Source organism: Marmota marmota, unplaced genomic scaffold (genome assembly GCF_001458135.2).
Source record: "Marmota marmota marmota unplaced genomic scaffold, marMar, whole genome shotgun sequence".
In the NCBI taxonomy this organism is placed as follows: Eukaryota; Metazoa; Chordata; class Mammalia; order Rodentia; family Sciuridae; genus Marmota; species Marmota marmota.
Genome location: NW_026000242.1, coordinates 14875419 through 14896534, shown reverse-complemented (window position 1 = coordinate 14896534; position 21116 = coordinate 14875419). Strand labels below are relative to the sequence as shown.

The following is a 21116-nucleotide window of genomic DNA, read 5'->3' as shown; positions in this document are numbered from 1 at the left end:
TAAGTCCATAAAATGTCAGAAAAATATGAAAAGATTCATAGTAGCAGACTATTAGTAATAAAAGAAACAGCACCACTTGTCTAAGCATATTGGTGGGAGAAAAATACTACATATGACTGTACAACCTTAAATGAACATTTCGAATGAAGAAACCTTGAGTGTATGTTGCAGTATCTCCATGGACCCAGGATAATCCCAGGCCTGTTACTCACTGTGTACTTGACATCAGCCAAGTGACCTCATTACTTTGGCCTTTCACTTTTTTCCTCTATAAAATGGGGAAAATAATATCTCATAAATTCTATCACATAGGTTTTCAAATACAAGTTTATAGTGAAATGCTGATAATTACTAAGAACTGTAACGGTTTGTAAGAAAATAACAAAAATGGTAATAATGTACTTATGGACAAATACAAATTTGTGGAAAGTAAAATTTTATTGATCTCTGTAATTAGTGTTTTATATAGCTGTAGATTTAAAAGTAAGTTAAGCAACAAAACTTTTGAAAGTCATTCTTATTGTAGACTAGCATAAAATTACTGTTATGTTTAATTTTAGTATCTAAAGCAGAAACACTTTTTTTTTAATAATAGGATTCAATTGTCCTTTTGATGGAAGGTAACACAGAAGAGAGAGAAAATTATAAATACATGTAACCACAAACTAGAGCCAGCAACTAAGCAAAATTAATATTAGTTATTTTAATATTTTTTCTAATACTTTTTGCTATTTATGTATTTTGTAGTCTGCTAATGTTAAAAGAAAATCAGTAATTGGTGTCAGGTTTATGAAAAATTTTGGTGCAAATTATTTAGAAACAGTCATCCATTAACCTATTTTTTCCCCACAAATTGAAGAAAGTTGGAGATTATTTTAGAGGCAGGACATTTGTCATAATCTCATTAGAGAACCTATTCAGGGATAGAGTTTGATAATAACTACTGCATTAATTGGCTGCTTGTTCAAATACTAGTATTATTTTCTTGGGTTGTTAAAGTCACATCTGTTACTATTTAACCCCAAGTGAACATTTTTATTTTTATTAGAATGTATTGGAAAAAGTACTAGATATGACATATGAAGACCCAGCTTTTGGATTAATCTCCTAGTAACTAAATAAAGACTTTACAATAAGCAAGTCAAATTCTCTTTTGAGTTTTTGTTTAGCTCTCTTGTTCCTTCCTTTGACTTTGATTTCTGCAACTTCCAAGTAATCTTTAGAATGTAATGGTCTAGTTGTGTAATTGCAGATGTCCTTGCTAATTGTATACTTTATTTGGAAATCAGAGTACTAACCATAATTTCCAAAGTTGAGAAAGAAGAAAAAGAATAGGCACAGAAGAACAATTTAGCATTAGGCATACTTAGGAACATAACTCAACCAACAGCCATTTGAATTTGAATTTTCAACTTCACTTAGAATTTAGCTTTTTTACTATGTAATCTGAAGCTATAGAAACTGAATCTAGAAGCCTGGTGGACTCCTTCTTTTTGACATTAGTGTTTGATCTTCTTGGAGACTTTTAACATTTGTCTTCTCACTTTATCATAAAGAAGTCTGTAAACTTAGAAAACATACATATTAGCAATTCTACCTCTAGAGTGATGGATTAGGATTGTTTTTTGAATCTGAAGGAAGTTATTTATGTGCAAAGCATAATGGAAATGAAAGAATGCCCAGTGTAGAACCCCCTGTTCACTCTCATGTTGATGACTTAGTTTAATGCAATAGTGAATCATGATTGCATTTTCTTCTTATTACATGAAAACTATTTACTTTTTGCATTGACCTAGTTGTTCATTAACATTTAAAAAACATAAAATATGAGGAATTTAGGATTAAGAATAGCTTCTTTGGACATGAAGGTAATCTGGCTGTGATTGGGCTGATCTGGCTGGCTAGGTAGGTGTCCATTTCTTAACTGTTCTAGGTAAACCCCTCCAGAAGTGTACTCAGTTGAAGAAGACCATCTTTCTAGTTAGAGAAAGGATGATTTTTAGGACAAGGGTATACTAGTAACTGTGCTTCCCTGCTAGAACCCCCAAAGAAGCTCTCAGGAATAGCCTCTTTGTTAATACTTTTGTTTGGAGAGGAAGATAGATTTTTGATTGTTTTAAAAATGGCTTTCTTTCTGTTTACTATTTAGCTAAGTAATGTCTTTTTTTTTTGGTGCTGGGGATTGAACCCAGGGCCTTATGCATGTAAGGCAAGCTCTTTACCAACTGAGCTATATTTCTAGCCCCTGTTGTTTTGAATTTTAATATCATATATGTTTCTTTTTCTTTAAAAAAAAATCCTGGTGTGCATTTCCTATTTTGTGATTGGTGGAAAACTAATGGGGAAAGCAAAGTATGAAAATAACATGTTTTACGAGAATGTTTCTTTCCTAAGAACCCTCAGGGTGTGAATTTTATATCTTCTTTAAATTCCATTTCAAATAGAAGACAAGGGAAATAGGCATGATTGCATATTTTTCTTCCTTTTATTCTTATTCTGTCATTATGTATCAGTAGTATCTCAGATGCTATGCTAATCACTTAGGTATTTTCGGAATTGTTACATCAACTTTATAAAACCGTGTGCTCTAATTCTTTCCATTCTATTTTGAGTTAGAAAGTATAAAGCTCAAAACTACACAATAAGTTCCAGTAAGTGGTGGACCTAGCATTTAATTCCAGGTCTGTCTGACACATACTTAGTGATTTTTAATACTTATGCCAGTTCCATAGTAAGTGTTTTTAGTAAGTGTTTACTGAAAAACAAATTACACATATCAGTTGGCTTTAAAAAATAAAACAGTAATAATTTGTTTTATGTCTAATAGATAAAAGTTCATATGTTGCTAATTTTCCCCATCTTTCTTTTAGGAGAAGAGACTGAAAGAAAGGGAAGCCAGAAGAGAAGCCAACAAGAGACAAGCAAAGGTACGAATTTATGTATGTGGATATTGTATTTTTTTTTGCCAGCTTTCTTAAGATATAATTGAAAGGGATTTATATTTGATAAAAACAATTTTTGTAATGTTGAAACAAGAGTTTAAATTCTTGTCTTTCAGTATCATTATTTATTTATTTATTTATACACCAGGACATTCTAGTTGGATTTAAGTCCTTGTAGCCTATTTACTTTCTCATATTCATTTGTTTCCTCTATGATGCAGCATGAAACACATCTAAAATAATTTGTTCATTGGGCTTTGCTATACTCTCCCTACCACTTTTCCCATTGTATTTTTTTTGCCTCCATATATACAGAATACAGTTGTCTCCATGGTCCAGGTCTGATAGGATTTTCATCTTTATCATCATTAGACTAGATAGATGATCTATTTGAACTCAACTCGATAGTAAGTAACTCTGAGAGCATTGGGTGCTACAATTTAGCTCCCAGAATATAGTTGAAAGTGCTGTATATTTCTCATTTTCACTGTATTCTGCAAATAATATTCAAATATTTATAAACAGTTTCCCTGAAATATATATGTATAATTATAAGCACCATCTATAAGCTGCCATGATTTTTTTTATCTGAGGTGTTTCACACTGAGAAGTGTGCAGTGTCTGAATTCTAAAGACATTTAGTAGAAATGATATCCTAGAACCAGGGCCCAATAATGTATGTCATTTCTCATGCTGTATCTTATTGTGCTATGCCTGACTAGCCATGATTTCTTCTTGGCAGTTACCAAAGATCCGACTCCCTTGAGTAAGTCCATAAAGTTATTTGTTGTGTGTGTGTGTGTGTGTGTGTGTGTGTGTGTGTTTTCTATGCTGGTCATAGCACTTAGAAAGCAAGTCAGAGATGGTAACTCATGCTATAATTCTGAAGTGGGAAGCAATTACTGTATAGTGTAAGATGAAAAGACTGCTTATATTCAGTATTTAATATCACTCTTTCTTCAAAAGTTCCTCAAAATGAAAGCCCCAGTATGTAAGCCTGACTGCTAAAGCAGGTGGTGACCTCTGCATATGCTTTTAAAATGGAAATGTGAACTCTTATGCCAGGAAAATGAGATCTTAGGAGCTATAGTTGGAAGAATTTAAAATTAACAAGAAAATATTAACTCTAATGAACGCCCTTGATATTTAGAAATATTGCATATTTCGCATAAAAATAAGCCCTTTTTTGTTTCACTAACATTCATTTCTGCAAATAAAAGTATACAAAATGAAAGATACACCCTAGAGCCAAAAGAAAGCCCTGTTACACATTTCCTTTGTGTGTATTTGTGCGTGTTCATTCATTCAGTCAGCTTTCTGTATCCATGTCCACAGATTTTAACCAACCAGAGATGAAAGTGTAGTAAAGCCGATGGTTACATCTGTATTGAACATGTAGAGAATTTTTCTTGCCATTATTCCCTAAAAATTCATTTTAATAATTTATATGGGATTTTACATTGTATTAGGTATTATATGTAATCTGGAGATGATTTAATTATGCAGGAACATGTATGTAGGTTATATGCCATTTTATATAAGGGACTTAGGTATCTTTAGGTTTTGGTATTTATGGAGTTTTGGTATTTCTAGAACAAATTTCCCTTAAGATTTCAAGTGAAAATTGCATTATTCAGTATGGTTCATTTTTTACACTCAATAGATGTTGTATGCCTAATTTTTCATAATTATTTGAGCTGTAAAATATCACACTCACTGCTGAGCCTGTTCTCTGGATTTGTTCTTAGAAACAGTTTCTTTCATTCCCCTATGTAAGGGCAGGGGGAGGAAGGGAGGGAATATGTATGTATGTGTTACTTGGGATTGAGCACAGGGCCTGTGCATGCTAGGCAAGACCTACCTGTACCATTGAGCTACATCCCAGCCCATGGTTTTGTTTGTTTTTGAGATAGGGTCTCACTAAGTTGCCCAGGTTGGCCTCAGACTTGGTGCACTTGACTCAGCCTTTCTAGTTGCTGGGATTACAGGCATGCACTATCTTGCCCAGCTGTATTTGGTTTTAATACTGTATCAGCTGGGGAAATAAACTGTGAAGGCCACAAGAGTTCGGTTTTTCCATTGGGGGTGAATTGAAATGTGAACTGCTTGAGACAAGTCCCTGGCTTCTCTAATTTCCCTCTTTCATGTTTTTCCTATGCGTTTGTTTTCTGGCATCCAGAAAAGAAGAGGGATTTTCTTGTCAAGAGAAGGTCTAATTTCTGTATCACCCTCCTAAGGATTGTACTAGGAACAAAAGAGGATCTGCAGATGACATGGCTTTGCTGTTGAGCCATGACCTTTGGATAGAGGCTGTGCTTCATTATTCTCTAATAGTTCAGCTGCTTTCATTTCACCACCCTCCTCTGAGTGTGCAGATAGGTGGCTTCTAGAAAGAGTGATGATACCAGAGAGCTGTGTGGCCAGTTTGTAGCCAGGACTGAGAACTGGCATTAGTGAGAGGTTCAGGCTCACTGATAGATCCCAAGGAATTAACTTGAACCAATTTTTCTGCACCCAGCTTCTTTTCAAATGAAAGTGATGAGACATGAAAGCTTTCTTGACTTTTCAGTTTCCCCTTGGAAACAGACCTATTATTTGAAGAGAATTGACAAAGTGGTGAAGACCCAAAATTTTATGATATGTAAGAAGAAATACGTGATGGAATAGTCAGGTTTCTCTACAGTGTCTGTGCTTTAAATGACTTCTGTGACTTAATTTTAAAGTAAATTTTTCTCTTTAATTTCATTTAAATGTAATTATTATGTTGCTTCTGAGATACTTGAGTGAGATTCAGTCTAGAGCATTTCTTTGAGCCAGACCTGTAAGATATACAAAAGATATTTCAATGATAAAAGAAAGTGGTATTTGCAAACTAAATATGCCAGCAAGTGTGTGGTCTTACCTCTTGATAAGCTATTTTAAGGAATTAGCATGTAGAAACTGAAAGTGTGAGAAAGAGTGGACTCAATGTTTTTATTTCTTGTATCATACAGTTAACATGTTGTTATAAAGGAGTAATATAGAGGTCATGGTGTTTTTTTAAATTTGGGAGAAGACAATGAAAGCTAATGGAAATATCTTTATTTCCCAGAAAAGTGAAGCCTTAATGATAATGAGGGTTTTCAATTTTAGAAATGATGATTACTGATTATCTGTTTCTTTGTACATTGAAAGTAGTTCTAAAAATAAATTGTCTTTAAGTATGAGTATGGTAAAATAAAGTTGGAATGGCCCTCTCAAGAACCTGATTCAGCCAGGTAAGGTGGTGCATCCCTATAATTCCAGGTACTTAGGATACTGAGGCAGGAGAACCAAGTTCTACACTAGCCTTGGCAACTTAGAGAGACCTCATCTCAAAATAAAAACAAAAAAGGACTGGGGATATAGCTCAGTGGTAGACTCTTTGTGTAGCATGTGTGAAGGTCTTGGGTTAAATCTCTAGTACCACATAAAACAAAGAACAAAAGCAGTAACCAAAACTAATACAGCTTTTTGTTAAAGTACACATCTAAGATCTGCCTAAAATATATTATATACAGTATCCAGAATGGAAGAGGCATATGAAGATGAAATGCTTAGGAACATTTCTTGGAGACCCAATATTTAATTGTTTGGGGGAAATATGGTCTTTTTTTAAATGAAAACTTTCTTTATCAAGGAAATACTTGAACTGTACAATAGAATTGCTTCTGCTTTAGCTAACAGAATATCAAATATTCTTATAACTTAGATATTTTAAACTGAGATCTGAAAAAATAGTTGTAGCAATGATCAATAGACTATATTGCCTTTTGACTCATAGAAGTTACATAATCCTGGAAATATAGTTTTACCTCATTATCCAGCTAGATTTCCTGTTGCTTTTATAGTCACAATTGCTTGTACTAATCTCTTGTGGCTGTAAGGATTTAGCAGAAATGTGTAGAAAATGAACAACCATGCTGAAACTTGAGGAAATAAATCTTCAGAATTATCTTAGGGGTATACTACTTTTGAAAATAGAGTAGGATTTATTAAAAGTGTGATATCTGAAATCTAGAAAGCATGCTATGTCTCAAAGTTGCTTGGTGACCTGGGGCATATCATTAACCTTTCTAGTTCTTTTCTCAAAATGTATAAAATGAAGGGCAGCCACTTTCTCACTTTTTAAATTTTTTTCCACATTTTTAATCATGATATTGTTGTTTGTGTGGTTCTTGTGTGATCTTGATCTGAGCTATGTAATTAAAGGCACAGTTGTACTGAATGGTTACTAGTAAAGGTCCTCATCCTCCTGATATTTGAAGATATTTTTTCTTCATATTTTACCAGAAGCTTATTTGTTAAATGATGATTTCACATAAAGCTATAAATGGGACATTAAATGTTGTTGGTGGTATTAGTTCCCCAGAGAATAAAAGCCTCCGCATTTATTCGTTTTTTGGCAGTGCATTATTGATAAATACCAAATTAAGATTTTTTTCCATTTTGGTGTGCAGAAATGCCACATTCCAATATAATCATTTACTGAACAAGTGATTTGGCTTCTCTAAGCGGACTCCTCACATAATACCTTGCTTTAATACTGTAATAAGATCAAATACACTGCCTTATTTTAATAAACAATACCCTGTTTTTGACAACTTGCTATTTCTCTTTAATATCTACCAAAATTAGCTATGAAAACCTAAATAGGTTTATCTTTGTGACTCTAGTGTTGGTATGGATTGCTTGGGGATTAATGTAGCAGTGTGTTTTTTCTCTTTCTTTGGTGATAATGAATAAGAACTGGATTACTATGCTAGAAGTTATTTAAGTGATACTTCCAGTCCAGTGTTCCCTTTTTTTGAGAATTATTCCTCTAGTCATGATTATTTATAGTTAACTTCGTGAAATGGAGGAATATAGTCATGCTATCATGAATACCTGCTGTTCTTTTAAGACTAAGTAAAAATAATTAGTGAAGATTTTTCTGACCCTCTCAGGTGTGATGGACTCTTGCTTTGGTCTATTGCTGTGGTCTCCTGTACAAAGCACCTCTGATAGTTTATCAAGAATACTGTCATATGGTATATAAACAGAAGCAGGCATATTCCTGAAACAGTTGAGCACAGGGAGAAAGAAAAGAGATGGGGAAAAGCATAGAATACTGTTTCTTTCTTTCTTTAAAAAAATTTTTTTTTTTTTAGTTATACATGGGCACAATATCTTTATTTATTTATTTTTAATGTGGTGCTAAGGATCGAACCCAAGATCTCACACGTGAGAGGTGAGCGCTCTACTGCTAAGCTACAATCCCAGCCCCAAATACTGTTTCTTAAAAGGAGGAGGAGGCTTTGCTCTCTATCCTTTCAAGGAGGAAAAAATCGGTGGAGAAGGAAATAACAGACAGATGGAACACAGAAAAAGGGAGAATGACAAAAATTTTGTACTAATTCCTAAAAGTCATTCTTATTTTGGAGATGGGTCATACAGTATAACTGATACTAAATTTTCAAGTATTTATAATATTCACTAATTCCTGTGTTAGTGGCAAAATTTTTTTTTGGATGAGGAGAGCTCTGTGGGGATAAGCTTTTACTCTGTTTTGTATGGCTATGGACTGTGGAGTAACAAAGCTTTATTGCCTGCTCCTTGAAACTATAAAGACTTCTGTTGAGCACCATAAACTAGTGTTTGAAAGAGTATAAAAGTTAGTGGCCATAGGAACTTATCCCTGGAATAATCACATATAACCTAAAATAACATTGAAAAGAACTTGTTTTTCTCACAATTTTTTTTTTTTTGTCGTTTCAGGAATTACAGATGAAAATGTTCAGTATCTATAAAGCTGTATTTAGATAATCTTATTACTTTTATTATCATCAATATGAAATGATTCATCTTTGCTGTACTTTCTTGCTTTGGGGAAAGATATTCCCAGGTGTCTGCAGTGTTTTATATGGGAATATTTTTTCATTTGCCTAAGTCTTTACTATTGTTATAGGATTCAAAGATTTCTTTCATAGTCATTTAACAGTTAAAAAAGTTTTGGCATGGCAAATCTATTTAAGTTACTTGTCTTAGCTTATATATTTAATTGGTAGGGTAAAAAACAAAACAAAAATCCCTCAGATTTCTGTTTCAGGATCCAATATGCAGAGGTCTTTTGGCTTTATTTAGAATTTGTCTCTTTTCTGTCTTTCTCTGTTTCAAATAATAAGTCTTCTCACTTGGATTGCCTTAAGCATTATCTAAAATGTTTAGAAAGGAGTAGTAATAGTAGTACATTATAAGTTCCAGAATTTATCTCTGGTTCTTCTTCTAAATCATTATATATTTATGTGCAAAATCACTTTATTTCTGTAAGCTCTTCTTTTCCTTGTTGGTACAGCCATTTTGGAGAAAGGTTTGGCAGTATTTGCTAAGCTGGGCATGTATCTATCTGGTCTCACAATTACTCTTGTAGGTATATACCTAAGAGAAATGCTTCCATGTTTACATCAAAAGCTACTCACATAGCACTATTTATATTCATTAAAGACTGGGAATAATCTAAACTGTAAGGTAGATAAATTGTGAGATAATTGTACAATGAAATATTATATTCCCATAGAAGAAATACTGCTACAAATAGTAACAGAAACAAATTACACAAATATAATATTAAGCAAAATTAATCAAACACAAGAGTAAGTAGCATTGTATCCCATTTATATGACATTTTTTAAAAATGAAAAATGTTTGGGGTTAGAGTCAGTATGGTAGGATCACTTTTGGGGAAAAGAAGGGATCATTGCTAGGAAGGAACACAAGAAGGGGTGATTCTGTAGAATTTAATAGTGTCCTGATTTCTTCATCTGAATGGTAATTATATAGATTATTCTTTGTGAAAATTCATCAAGCTATATGCTTGTGATTGGAACACTTTTCTGAATGTATGTCATATTTCAATGTAAGAGATTTTTTAAATGAAGGGGTAGATTAGATTTCCACGTGTGCTTTCAGCTAGAGGTTTTAACGTGTAGATTTAGGAATATAGGGCATTATGGATATCTCTTGTAACTCCTAAAGTAATAGGAACCTTAGTCCATAGAGTCATCCATGTTTTATGAAAGAAAATAATTTATATTCTTCATGTACACATTTCTTTTTAAATCCGCTTCTTCCAAGAGGTGTGATGCTTTAACCTCCTAAAACTTACAAAATTATTTCTCCCAAGTGCAAAAGCGAATGTTACTTTGTCTCTGCAGCTTGGAAAACACACACACACACACACACACACACACACGATTCAAAGTGCCCTTATCAAGAATCATATTGCTTATCTGTCTTTGGACTATAAGATGATCTCTGCTAAAATTAAGAGCAATTGTGTTGTTTTACCCATCTTGATCTTTGGCTGTGTACATTAATTTCCCCCCTTACTAGAGACTAATTTGATTTTTATTATATAAAGTCATCTTTTTTCTTTCATTTGGAGAGGATATACGCTTTCAAGCTCATCCATTTATTCATATTGATACAGCTTTTTTGAAAACTAGAAAGTATATTGTCAGAGGCTTCAGTCTAATTGAATTGCTTTTAACATGAGCTGTGTATGTAAATTCTAAATATGACTGTTATCAATCCCTTGTCTCCTGACATCTATCTAACCTTAAGATTTTTGCTCCTTTTAGGTGCATGACATTTTTGTGGTGCTCCTTTGAGGAGAACACAGCGAAAGAAGTATTAAGTCATTGTTGAGCAAAGGACCCAAATGCCTTATAAGAGCAACTGAGAGGAGAGAAAGCTTATTAGATTTCAGAGGTCTCGGTACATAGATAGCTGACTCCAGTGCTTTGGGTCCAAAGTGAGACAGCCCATCATGGAAGGAGAGCCCAGCAGGGGAAAGCTGCTCAGCTCATGACTGGGTCAGGAAACAGAGAATGTAAGGGGAAAAGGCCATAGAGAAGATGTACCCTTCCAGGTCATGACCCTGTTGACCCACCTCCAGCCGTGCCTACCTGCCTACAGTTGCTATCCAGTCCATTCAAATTAGGATGAACTGATTAGATTACAGCTCTTATAATCTGATGATTTCACCTTTGAATATACAGGATTTTTTGGGAGGGACACCTCACATCCAAACCATACCAATCAACATAATGCCAAAATAAAATTAACCTGCTCTTAAGGAACTAACAATTAAATGGAAGAAATTGGTAAGCAGTATGATTTATAAAAACTATGTAGACTGAACATACCACATTGACATCAAGCATAAGCAAGGGAGCATTAAGTCTTATGTTATTACTGCTGAATTTTTCCTGGAGCGTAGAGATTCTTCAGGTGGAGCAGGACAAGTTGAAGTAGAGGACCTTGAATATATCACAATAAATATAGCAAGTACATTGAGTTTATTAAGTTGGTAAATAGACACTGAAGGGTTGAGAGTAGAAATAAGAATACATACCCCCAAAAATCTCATGTTTAAGTATTTTTGCATATATGTCGTGGTTTAGTATGAAGTTTGAACTTTGAAGAATAAGCCAAAATTTCATTTAATACTTTGCATTGGGAGATTTCAGTATATAATCAAGGACATAATTTTAGAAAGTTGAAAGTTGAGGTCTAGTCTCATTTATGACATACTTAACTGTTTTGAAAATTAACTACTATACTCAAGAACCTTGAAGTGAACAAAAAGCCTCTGATCTCTCAATGTTCAAGTCACAATACCTGTAAGGGAACATACACTTCTGCCTCCAAGCAAGGCCCATATGGGAAAATTAATGTACACAGCCAAAGATCAAGATGGATAAAGTAACACAATTGCTACCGTATTCATTTAATCTCAGCCCTATTCATGATGTAAGGCTACAGATGATATATAGCAAATAAGAAGAGGTGGTCTTTTAAGGCCGGTTCTTTATCAGCAAAGCAAGATAACTGACAAGCAAGGAAAATTAATAGACATTTACTAATAAAACAGGCCTCTTTGATTTTAAAGTGGTATGGTACAGACCCAAAGGACAACATTTTTGTTATAGTACCTGTAGTTGCAGTGTTTGCCCTTAGGCATCAAGGAGATAATAAGGTACATTTTGTCTTCAGGCAATGCTTCATAAAAGGTTTGACTTTTACAGGCCTTTTTCACTTGAACAGTAAGCTTCGGATTCAAAGTAATAGGAAATTGTTGATTTTTTTTTTTTTTTTTTTTTAAGATATTGTAGCTCTGNGAAAACTTTTATTTTTTTTTTTTATTTTTTTTTAAGATATTGTAGCTCTGTACACACTGGGTTCATTTTTCTTTTGCCCACAGTGGTTACTGACCCTACTTTTTACTTTGTCCTATAGGTTTGCAGTCAGGAGAAGGAACTGAGAAAATCTTTTGGTGCCTCATGTCTTTTAATATCTAGTAACAAAGGAGTCCCATTTGCTCTCATAGCAGCATTATAAGTTTCTATATATGTTATCTCCATCTTTTAGATGAGGAAAGGAGACCTGAAAAGTTTAGGTAGAGGTCAGTCTGGATGCTAGGAATTTTCTTTGTATGGCTGGATGATTGAAGATCATAAAGGTATGGATGTGGAAGAGTAGTGAGTAGTTCAATGTAGTTTTTTTTTTTTTTTTTCCCTTTGCCTGTATCTTAGAGTAAGAATAAATTTTACATACTTTTCCAGTCACACGTATACAATATAAAATTGATATCTAGTTCTACTTTGTTGTTATACTCAGAATATCCTATTCTAAACAAGTAATAGTCATACTCCACTCATAACTTCAGGATACTGAGTTAATGATATACTAATGAATGAAGATGTGCAATTTGACATAAGACTGTTCTACTGTAACATGTATGTAAATTATCTTGTGGACAAATAAAGTTACAAGGCTGTGTTGTGGTTATATATTCTACGTGTTCTATAATGCCACACCAAGTAACTGTATTTAATCTGGGCAATAAAAAGCTCCTGATTCTGTGTTAGGGTGCTAACATAATTATGTCTTTGTACTAGTAATTTGATAATACCCTAACAGAGCTCCTTACAATTTATAAGGAACTTTGACATACTTTTATTTAATTTGTTCCCCATAATAATCTTGAGAGGAAGATAAAAGAAACTGAGGTTTAAAGAGGCAAAGCCTCTTAAGTTTATAGCCCTATTTAGGAAATAAACTCAGTATTTCTGACAGCTAGATTAGCGAGTAGGAGAAAAAGTTAAACTAACTGGCCTTATCAGAAGTCTGGGCAGAGATAATGATAGTTATAGAAAAATAGAAGGGAGGGGTCAAATGGTGAGTCAAAAGAAAATCCAAGTAATTACTTGAAGAATTTACTTTTATGTTGAAAGCCAGTGACATGCATCCCAGAATCTTGTGTTTGTTCTTGGTTATGTTGTAAAATTCCAGCCCATTTATTGAGCAAGGCCAGGGTATAAAATTGCCATTATGTTCTGTCATAGTATATGATAGTTTTCATCACTTATCTTCCCTTTGGAAGGAACTGAATTGAGAAAGTATTTTTTGTTGTTTAATCTTCAAATATGAAAATACTAATATTTAAGTTTCAGAAACATATAATTTAGAATTCGACATATAAGCAGGCCTTTTGCCAAGTGTGAATTGGTATAGATGTGCCTAGTCTTCCTTTTTGCCATAGATTATTCTGTATTTTCATTACCTTCTGAAAATCATTAAATGTATATTGCTTCAAATTTCATTGTGAAGAGACTGGATCATCAATATTAGGCTGAAATACAAGAATGAAATGAGTCCTTAAATATATTTGTATGTAGATAGGCTATAAAATGTCAATTTTGTGTTTTCTTTCTGATCTCCTGTAATTTTGACCAAAAAAAAAAAAAATGTTTCTTTTACCAAGAAGCTTTTGATAGGTCTTGTTTTTTTTTTTTTTTTAATAATTCTTTCTATAAAATGTGTTAATAATAATTTTTACTGACATTTTGGTTGAGATTTTTACCTTTGTTATAGAGCATTGTGGTAAAATATGGATATTAGTTAGGAGTTGGCTGAAATAGGGTTTGTATCATTTATGTCTTCTCTTACCTGGAAACCTACGATTTATTTTCAGCATCTCCATATTTACACAAATCAAGTGTCAAGTTCTTATAATTCTATGTTAAAAATTTCTCTCAAACTAATATGTACAGTCCAGACTTCTTCCTTGAACTCTATATCCATATAGCCAATAGCCTATTAGATATCTCCTCTTTTTAGTGGGAATCTCAACTTATCCAAATTCCAACTTGTCTTCCAAGTAAGTCCTTTCCATGGTTTTCCTTGTCCCAGGAAATGACACCTCCATCCTTTAAGTTGTTCAGGAAAAATATTAGGTATATCCTTGACTTCTTCAAGTCTCTTTTACTTATTTACTTATTTTGATAGTGGGGATTTAACCCAAAGGCAATTTACCACCGAGCTATACCCACAACACTCTTTATTTTATTTTTAAATTTTGAGACAGGACCTCACTAAATTGCTTAGCATCTCGCTAAATTGCTGAGGCTGTCCTTGGACTTGTGATCCTCCTGTCTCAGGTTTTTGAGCCACTTGGGTTTACAGGTGTGTGCCACTGAGCCTGGCTACTTCTCTGATTTTTAATACTGTACCGTACTTGATCAGTAAGTGCTATTGACCTTACCTTAAAAATAGATCCAGAAAATTTGATGGTAGTAATTTGAGGTCTGTTGTTAATATATCATGTTGATTTCTTAATTGTGACAAATATTCCATAATATGTTAAAAATGGGAAAAATGTGGTTGAGTGTTTATGGTACTCCAAATTGTCTCTACAAATTTCCTATAAGTATAAAATTATTTAACACTCTCACTACTATCACTTGGATCCAAGTCACCATCATCTCTATAATGGATTAATTGGAAGAACCTTCTAGTCTACTAGTCCTCTTTCTCTTAGCTGCTTCCCCATATTATTTTTAATATGGTAACCAGAATGAGCCTTTAAAAATAAGTCATATACTGGATATGGTGGCACACACCTGTAATCCCAATGGCTCAGGAGGCTGAGGATCACAAGTTCCAGATTCTAAGTAGCTTAGTGAGACCCTGTCACAAAATAAAAAATAAAATGGGGTTGGGATGTAGCTCAGTAGTAAAGTGCTCCTGGATTCAATCCTCAGTACCAAAAAAAAAAAAAAAAAAGTCACATTAAATCATTATTTGCTCAGAAACTAACCCCCAAGGGATTCTCCATCTTACAATCAAAGCTACAAAATCCTGAATATATGATCCAACTGCCTCTCTTATTTCCCATGGTTCTGCTGATTAATTCATTGAACTTCAAGCTCTGATTACTCCTCAGATACAAAGCAGATTCTGGCCTTTGTCCTTGGTACCACCAGATAGCTAACATGATTTATTTCCTTATTCCCTTCAGATTTCTGCTGAAAGTTCTCTGATCATCCAACTCCAGTCTTATAATCACTTGCCTTGATGTATATTTTCTCTTAGTGCTTCTTTCTACCAGACAACATTTTAATACATTTTAGTTTGTTGTTGCTTGACTTATCCCAACAACCCCATGACTGGACAGAGACTTTTCACTGCTGTATCACTAATGCCTATATTGATAGCATGTAAATGGTAGGCATTTAGTATTGGAGTGAATTAAGCAGTAATTATTTAACGTAGTTACTTGATTTCGCTGTGCTATATCCTAAACAGTGATATAGCAGCATTGTAGTGTATTGTTTATTAACAGGTATAATAATTTTTGAGATGTTTCATAATTTTTTGCAATGAAAAATAGTAAAGCAAGACAGATAATGGGTGAGGTTTGAAAGCAATGATAAAATTAATATATATTTTATAAACTAGTGCACATTTTTTTCCATAGAAAAGATGGTATATACTCTGGTTGATTTCCATTATTATTTAGGGTCACCATAAAAAAGTACCATGCAGACAGGACACTTTGGAGAATGAAAGCAGGTACAGTGAATAATTATACCCCCCAAAATGGTCCTAGACAAACTTGGGATGCATGGTCACCTTAATTATATAACTCAAAGATGACCTTACCTTATCCTATGGGAAAGGTCCCCCTGACCTGTGCTGAAGGCTTGGATCTCTGGAACATGTTAAGCTCCTGCTGTAGAAAAATATTATGTTTCATCTGTTCCCTTTCCTTCCTGAACACTCTATTCTCTACTGGTCATACTAGCACTAAGAAAATACCCTGTCCCTGTACCACCCATTTGTCCACATCCCAAATCTATTTTCCTCCTTACCAGTCCTATGAATTAAAAAAGTAAAACAGTTGATCTTTGACATAAATAAGTTTTTATAAAGTACTAAGAAACTTAAATTCACAAATAACTGCACTAGCAAGTAGTGATTTGCTAAAATGACATTCATTGTGACATTGTGAATTTGCCCAGAGTTAACTATTTTGCAGGTAGTTTTATTTTTTCTTTTATACTATGTGTTCTTTGAAATTCATCTTGTCAAATGTTCCCTGTGAACACCCAACTCTAGTGTAATGCTTTGTCAACAAGATAAATCACAAATGCATAAAAAAGATTGATTACTAATAGTACTCAAAGTCAACTTAATTTTATGTAATTGATTTTTCCATTAAGTGGTTATTTACTTTGAATATCCTTTAAGATCATTGTGTTCTGTTGTCTTTAAAACAAGCAGTTTCTTCATTGTTTGATCCTTTCAGAGAAAACCAAATTGGTATAAAAATATAAAACCTTAAGAAAACCTTTCTTATTCCCTTAAAATTAGTACTTATATAAGTTAGCGTAGGGGGTAGAATGGGAGTGTAGCATGTAAAGAGTATTTTGAGTTGCAGAAAATCAGGGACACTTTGATATTATATTCACCCCAGGTTTAGACAGCTTTGGTTTGCAAAAAACAGACTTGTTTTGACAGCAAGCATATGAGTCCATTTTCCTTCAATGTACTAGCTTCTCAACTGACTTCTATTATTTCTGGCACCACTGTCAGCTAATTGTGCCGTTCCCTGGTGTCTGTGTGTGTTTGAATTTGTGGAAATATTTGGCAATATCTTTCAAGAGTTTTTGGGTGCAAATACAAGTCTGTTATTTATAAAAATATGGATGCAAGTTTGTGTCAACCTGCCCTCCTGTTTTTCTTTTTTCTGTTTTTCTCCTTCACATCCATTTTTACACTCTCCCTCTCCTATCCCTTCTTTCCCTTCTGCTCCCATACTACAAAGGCTTCTGAAAACTAGCACATGTACTTGTTAAATGTGGACTTTGCTATGATTTAAGATTAGGAACCACTGCTTAGGAGGTACCCTGAAATTAAATCTGTGAGTAAATGTAGAATAAATATAATGGTGGGTGAGGTCGTAGCTCAGTTGTAGAGTGCTTGCCTAGTACATGTGAGTACTGGGTTCAATTCTCAGTACCACATGTAAATAATAAATAAAATAAAGGTCCATCTACAATTAAAAAAATAATGGTCATAATTCATAGTTAAGTCATTCTAAATATCTAAACAAATTTTTGTCACTCACTCATGAATCAGTGGAAGGCCAGCAGGGTATTTAGCAATGTCATTTTGTATTAGCATAATTGTAATGGTATTTCTGTTTGAAAAAATGGTATTTGTACCATTTTTTTTTCCAGTTTGAAAACTGAGCCAACATGTGTTATTCTTCTAAATGGGTAGAGAAGAATGTCTTTACTGTCTGAAGGTCAGATTTGAGGAAAACTTGGCACTTTGTTCCTGATTAGCATGATATTTATCAAGGACAAACATGTTGTCTTAGTCCTTAAGGAGATAAAAGTTGTTAATCTCTTTCTTCCCTTTTGCTGTCAGCTTAGATCTCCAGATTTCTTATGCTTAATAGTTCAGAGTGGCTTTTTTTCTTCTTCAATGTTTATTGGTTCTTTTTAGTTATCCATAACATTAGGATTCATTTTGATATAATTGTAAAATCATGGAATACAATTTGCTTTAATTCAGTCCGTAGTATTTCTCCTTTCTTTTCCCTGAGATTCATTGTGGTATAGTCATGTATGTACATAGGAAAGTTAAGGTCAGATTCATTCTGCTATTCTTCCCTTATTCTGTTCCTTTTCTTTTCCCCTCAGTTCCCTTCATTTTTCTATTTTGATGGAATCTCTCCCCCCTTTCTCTCTTTCTCTCTTTTTTTTTTAAACCCCTCTTAACTGAATGACTGAGCATCCTTTTTATATAGGAATAAATCATCATAGCACTTTTAGTCCCACCTATGGTTGCCTTTGTCTTATGATGTTGCCATGGGTGTTCTAACCTGGAAACCTTTTATTCTTCTGAGAACATTTCCTTTTGGACAAATTATTTGTGCTCTGGATCTCCTCTGTTTTTATCTTACAAAGATCAAATTCCTTTCATAAAATCTCTTCCCAGAGAAGTTATATGATTGATTGGCCAAGAATGAGAACTCAAAACTTCAGGCCCTCTGGCATGTACAGCGCCTTTGTGTTTTGTTTGGCCTAGCACATCCCCTAAATGTTTTGTTCATGTTACAAAGCTACCATGTAAGAAAGAAAGTATAGATATAATAATAGTTTTATCAAACATGGGACTCTATAGTACCTGTACTAAGTAAATTACATTACTAATCTTTCATATTTCTAGATATTACACTCATTTGGATCAAACAATACATGAGCTTTTTCATTCGCATAACTCCACAGGATCGATCTCTGTTAGGTCTTTTCACTACTCATAGTGGATGTGCCTCCTTGACCTAAAGGATGATATTCCATTTAGCCTGCAAGAAAGCTGAGGGTCAGAGGGCTATTTTTTTAGATAGTGTTTTCACAGAAGCAGGGGTAGGGGTAATCCAGAGTATTTTACAGCTACAGATACACAGCGAAATCAGTGATTACTCAAGATTAGGATTTATGAGAGAAAATGTACTACATGTGATGATCAAAGTTGGCTAATGGAGGAACTTCATGACAAAACTGTTGAGAAATGGGATGAACTCCCCTCTTGAGGGAGATAATGCTGAGCACACTCTACTTTTAGTTGCCATTCTTACTAAGGCAGGGGATTTCTGCCCTCACTGGGAGTTTAGATGAGACACATTCCAAGGCCTTTCAAGATACTCAAAAGCTCATAATTCTGTTGATATTTACTTTGAGAGTAATCAGAGGAAGCAAACAACATATTAACTAGCAGAGAGCTATATGTTAGCATGATAGTTGCTTTAAGTATCAGTACTTGGAAATGTTGGAAGGTGCTTGAGGTAGTTTTATCTCTTTAATATCTAAACCTTTCTAACATCTTAACAAGTCCAGCCTTGTTTGATTTCTGAAAAGTTAATTTCAGCTAGCCTTTTAAAAAATGCCAATGCCAGAGTCATATGTGCTGAATTAGTGAAGTAGCACAGTAATTCAGTTGAATTCTTTTGTTGATGGCAGCAGAGTAGAGTGGTAAAGAGGAATGACTCTGGAACAGATGGTCTATCTTTGAATTCTTGCACAAGTTATTGAAACCCTAAGTTTTCTCACTTCTAAAATGAAGGGAATAATAGTACTTATTGCATAGCACTATTTGGGGGATTAAATGAGGTAATGATTAATATAAAGTTACCATAAGTGAAGTTAAATAATTTATATAATGTGATTGTTGAACCAGGAAGAGCTTTTAAGACAGAGTTGCTTAAATAACCCTAAACCAGGAAAGGACATAGTTTCTATGATGACTTTATTACCATGAATGATATTTTAATTCTGTTTTAAAGGAAAAGACTGGCTGACTTTAGTCAGTCCGTGTTAGTTGTCTGTTGACACATGATTGTTTTGCAAAGCTCTAATACATATGCTTTTCAAATTAGCCTTCTTGTGTCTTAGACCTTTGTCTCTGCTGAAAACTTAATGAGTCATGATTTCTAAGTGTAGATCCTGCTAGAATCCAGAGGGGCTGATGGGTCACGAGCTTTTGAAAGATTGCAGGTACTTCTAATCCCATTTTTAGAACTCCCTGTGGCCCTATTCCTGTCATTATGGAAGAACAATTTCAGGGACTGTAAACTCAGAAGGGGCTCTCAGCAAGAGATTTGTTGTTCCAGTTTTGTGGCTCTTATCCAAATGCCTCTCACAGCTGCTGAGGTGATAAGTGCACAGATGCAGAGTGGTGCTGCTGATGGTCCAGTGTTCATCCAGAATAAAGGGCCAGGTGTCCAGGGAGCAGTTTAAAGAAGGGAGGGTCTCTGTTTCACAGGGAAAATACAGAGCTAACATCCTGCCAGATGTGGTCTGCATTGACTTCCCACTTCTTGAAGCACTTCCACATGTTGTGATCCTGTAGGTTAGCTTCTAACTGCCTTCCTTTGCAATAAGGTAGTTAGGCATTACCTTTATATAAGTAGTAATTGGAGGTGGAAAAGAAGACAGGAGAAGCCAAATGGTGGATTTTTAGGAGATATTTGTGGGTTTTACTGTATATTTTCCTAATGGTGATCCATAGCTTCTTAACCTCATGGAACCTGACATAGTGCAGTTACAGCAGTTCTGTGTCCCAGTTCGTGTAATGATCTCAACAAACCCATGAAAAACAGCTACATTTTCCCAGGTTTGCACATGAGATAAACAGCCTCAGAAAGGTTATATATGAGGTGGAATATTAAAAAGTTATCGGATCATTTCTTATTGACCAAAACAGTTATGATATGATAGCCTCCCACCCCTCATAATTGCTGGGGATCAAATCCAGGGCCTCACAAATGCTATGCAAGTGCTTACTACTGAGTTACACCCTCTAGCACATGATAGATTGAATAAATAAAACACTTATGTTAGCTTTCTGTTGCTATGTCAAAATACTTGAGAAAGTCAACTTAAGGGAGAAAAGTTTCATTTGGGCTTATGTTCTCAGAGGCTTCAGTCCTTTGTAGCTTGACCTCATCAATTGGAGCTGTACTACACTAAGTCATGGTGGTAGGAGTATGTGGAGGAGGAGGCTGCTCACTTTATGGCAGCCAGGAAGAGCAACAGGTACTGACATCCCAATATCCCCTGCAAGGGTATACCCCTAATGATCTAACTTCTTCCCACTAAGGGAAGTGCCAACTCCTAAAGTTTCTACTACCTCGAAAGAGCAAACAGGCTGGCAACCAAGCCTTTAATGTATGAAGACTTGGGAGAAACTCCTGATTCAAACTGTAACACATTAAATAGATATAGTTAAATATTTCTGATGTTGTCCATCTTATATTAGTTT

At 34.4% G+C, this 21116-nt stretch overlaps 1 protein-coding gene across 3 annotated transcripts in view; it reads left to right on the top strand.

Annotated features, from left to right (window-relative positions):
- Ddx10 (DEAD-box helicase 10) overlaps positions 1 to 21116 on the top strand; it is a 332924-nt gene that overhangs the window by 176346 nt on the left and 135462 nt on the right. For all 3 annotated transcript variants that reach the window (XM_048795730.1, XM_048795729.1, XM_048795731.1), the window contains exon 16: positions 2871 to 2927. In XM_048795730.1, the coding sequence (XP_048651687.1) occupies positions 2871 to 2927 (57 nt within the window). The remainder of the gene's footprint in view (positions 1 to 2870; positions 2928 to 21116) is intronic.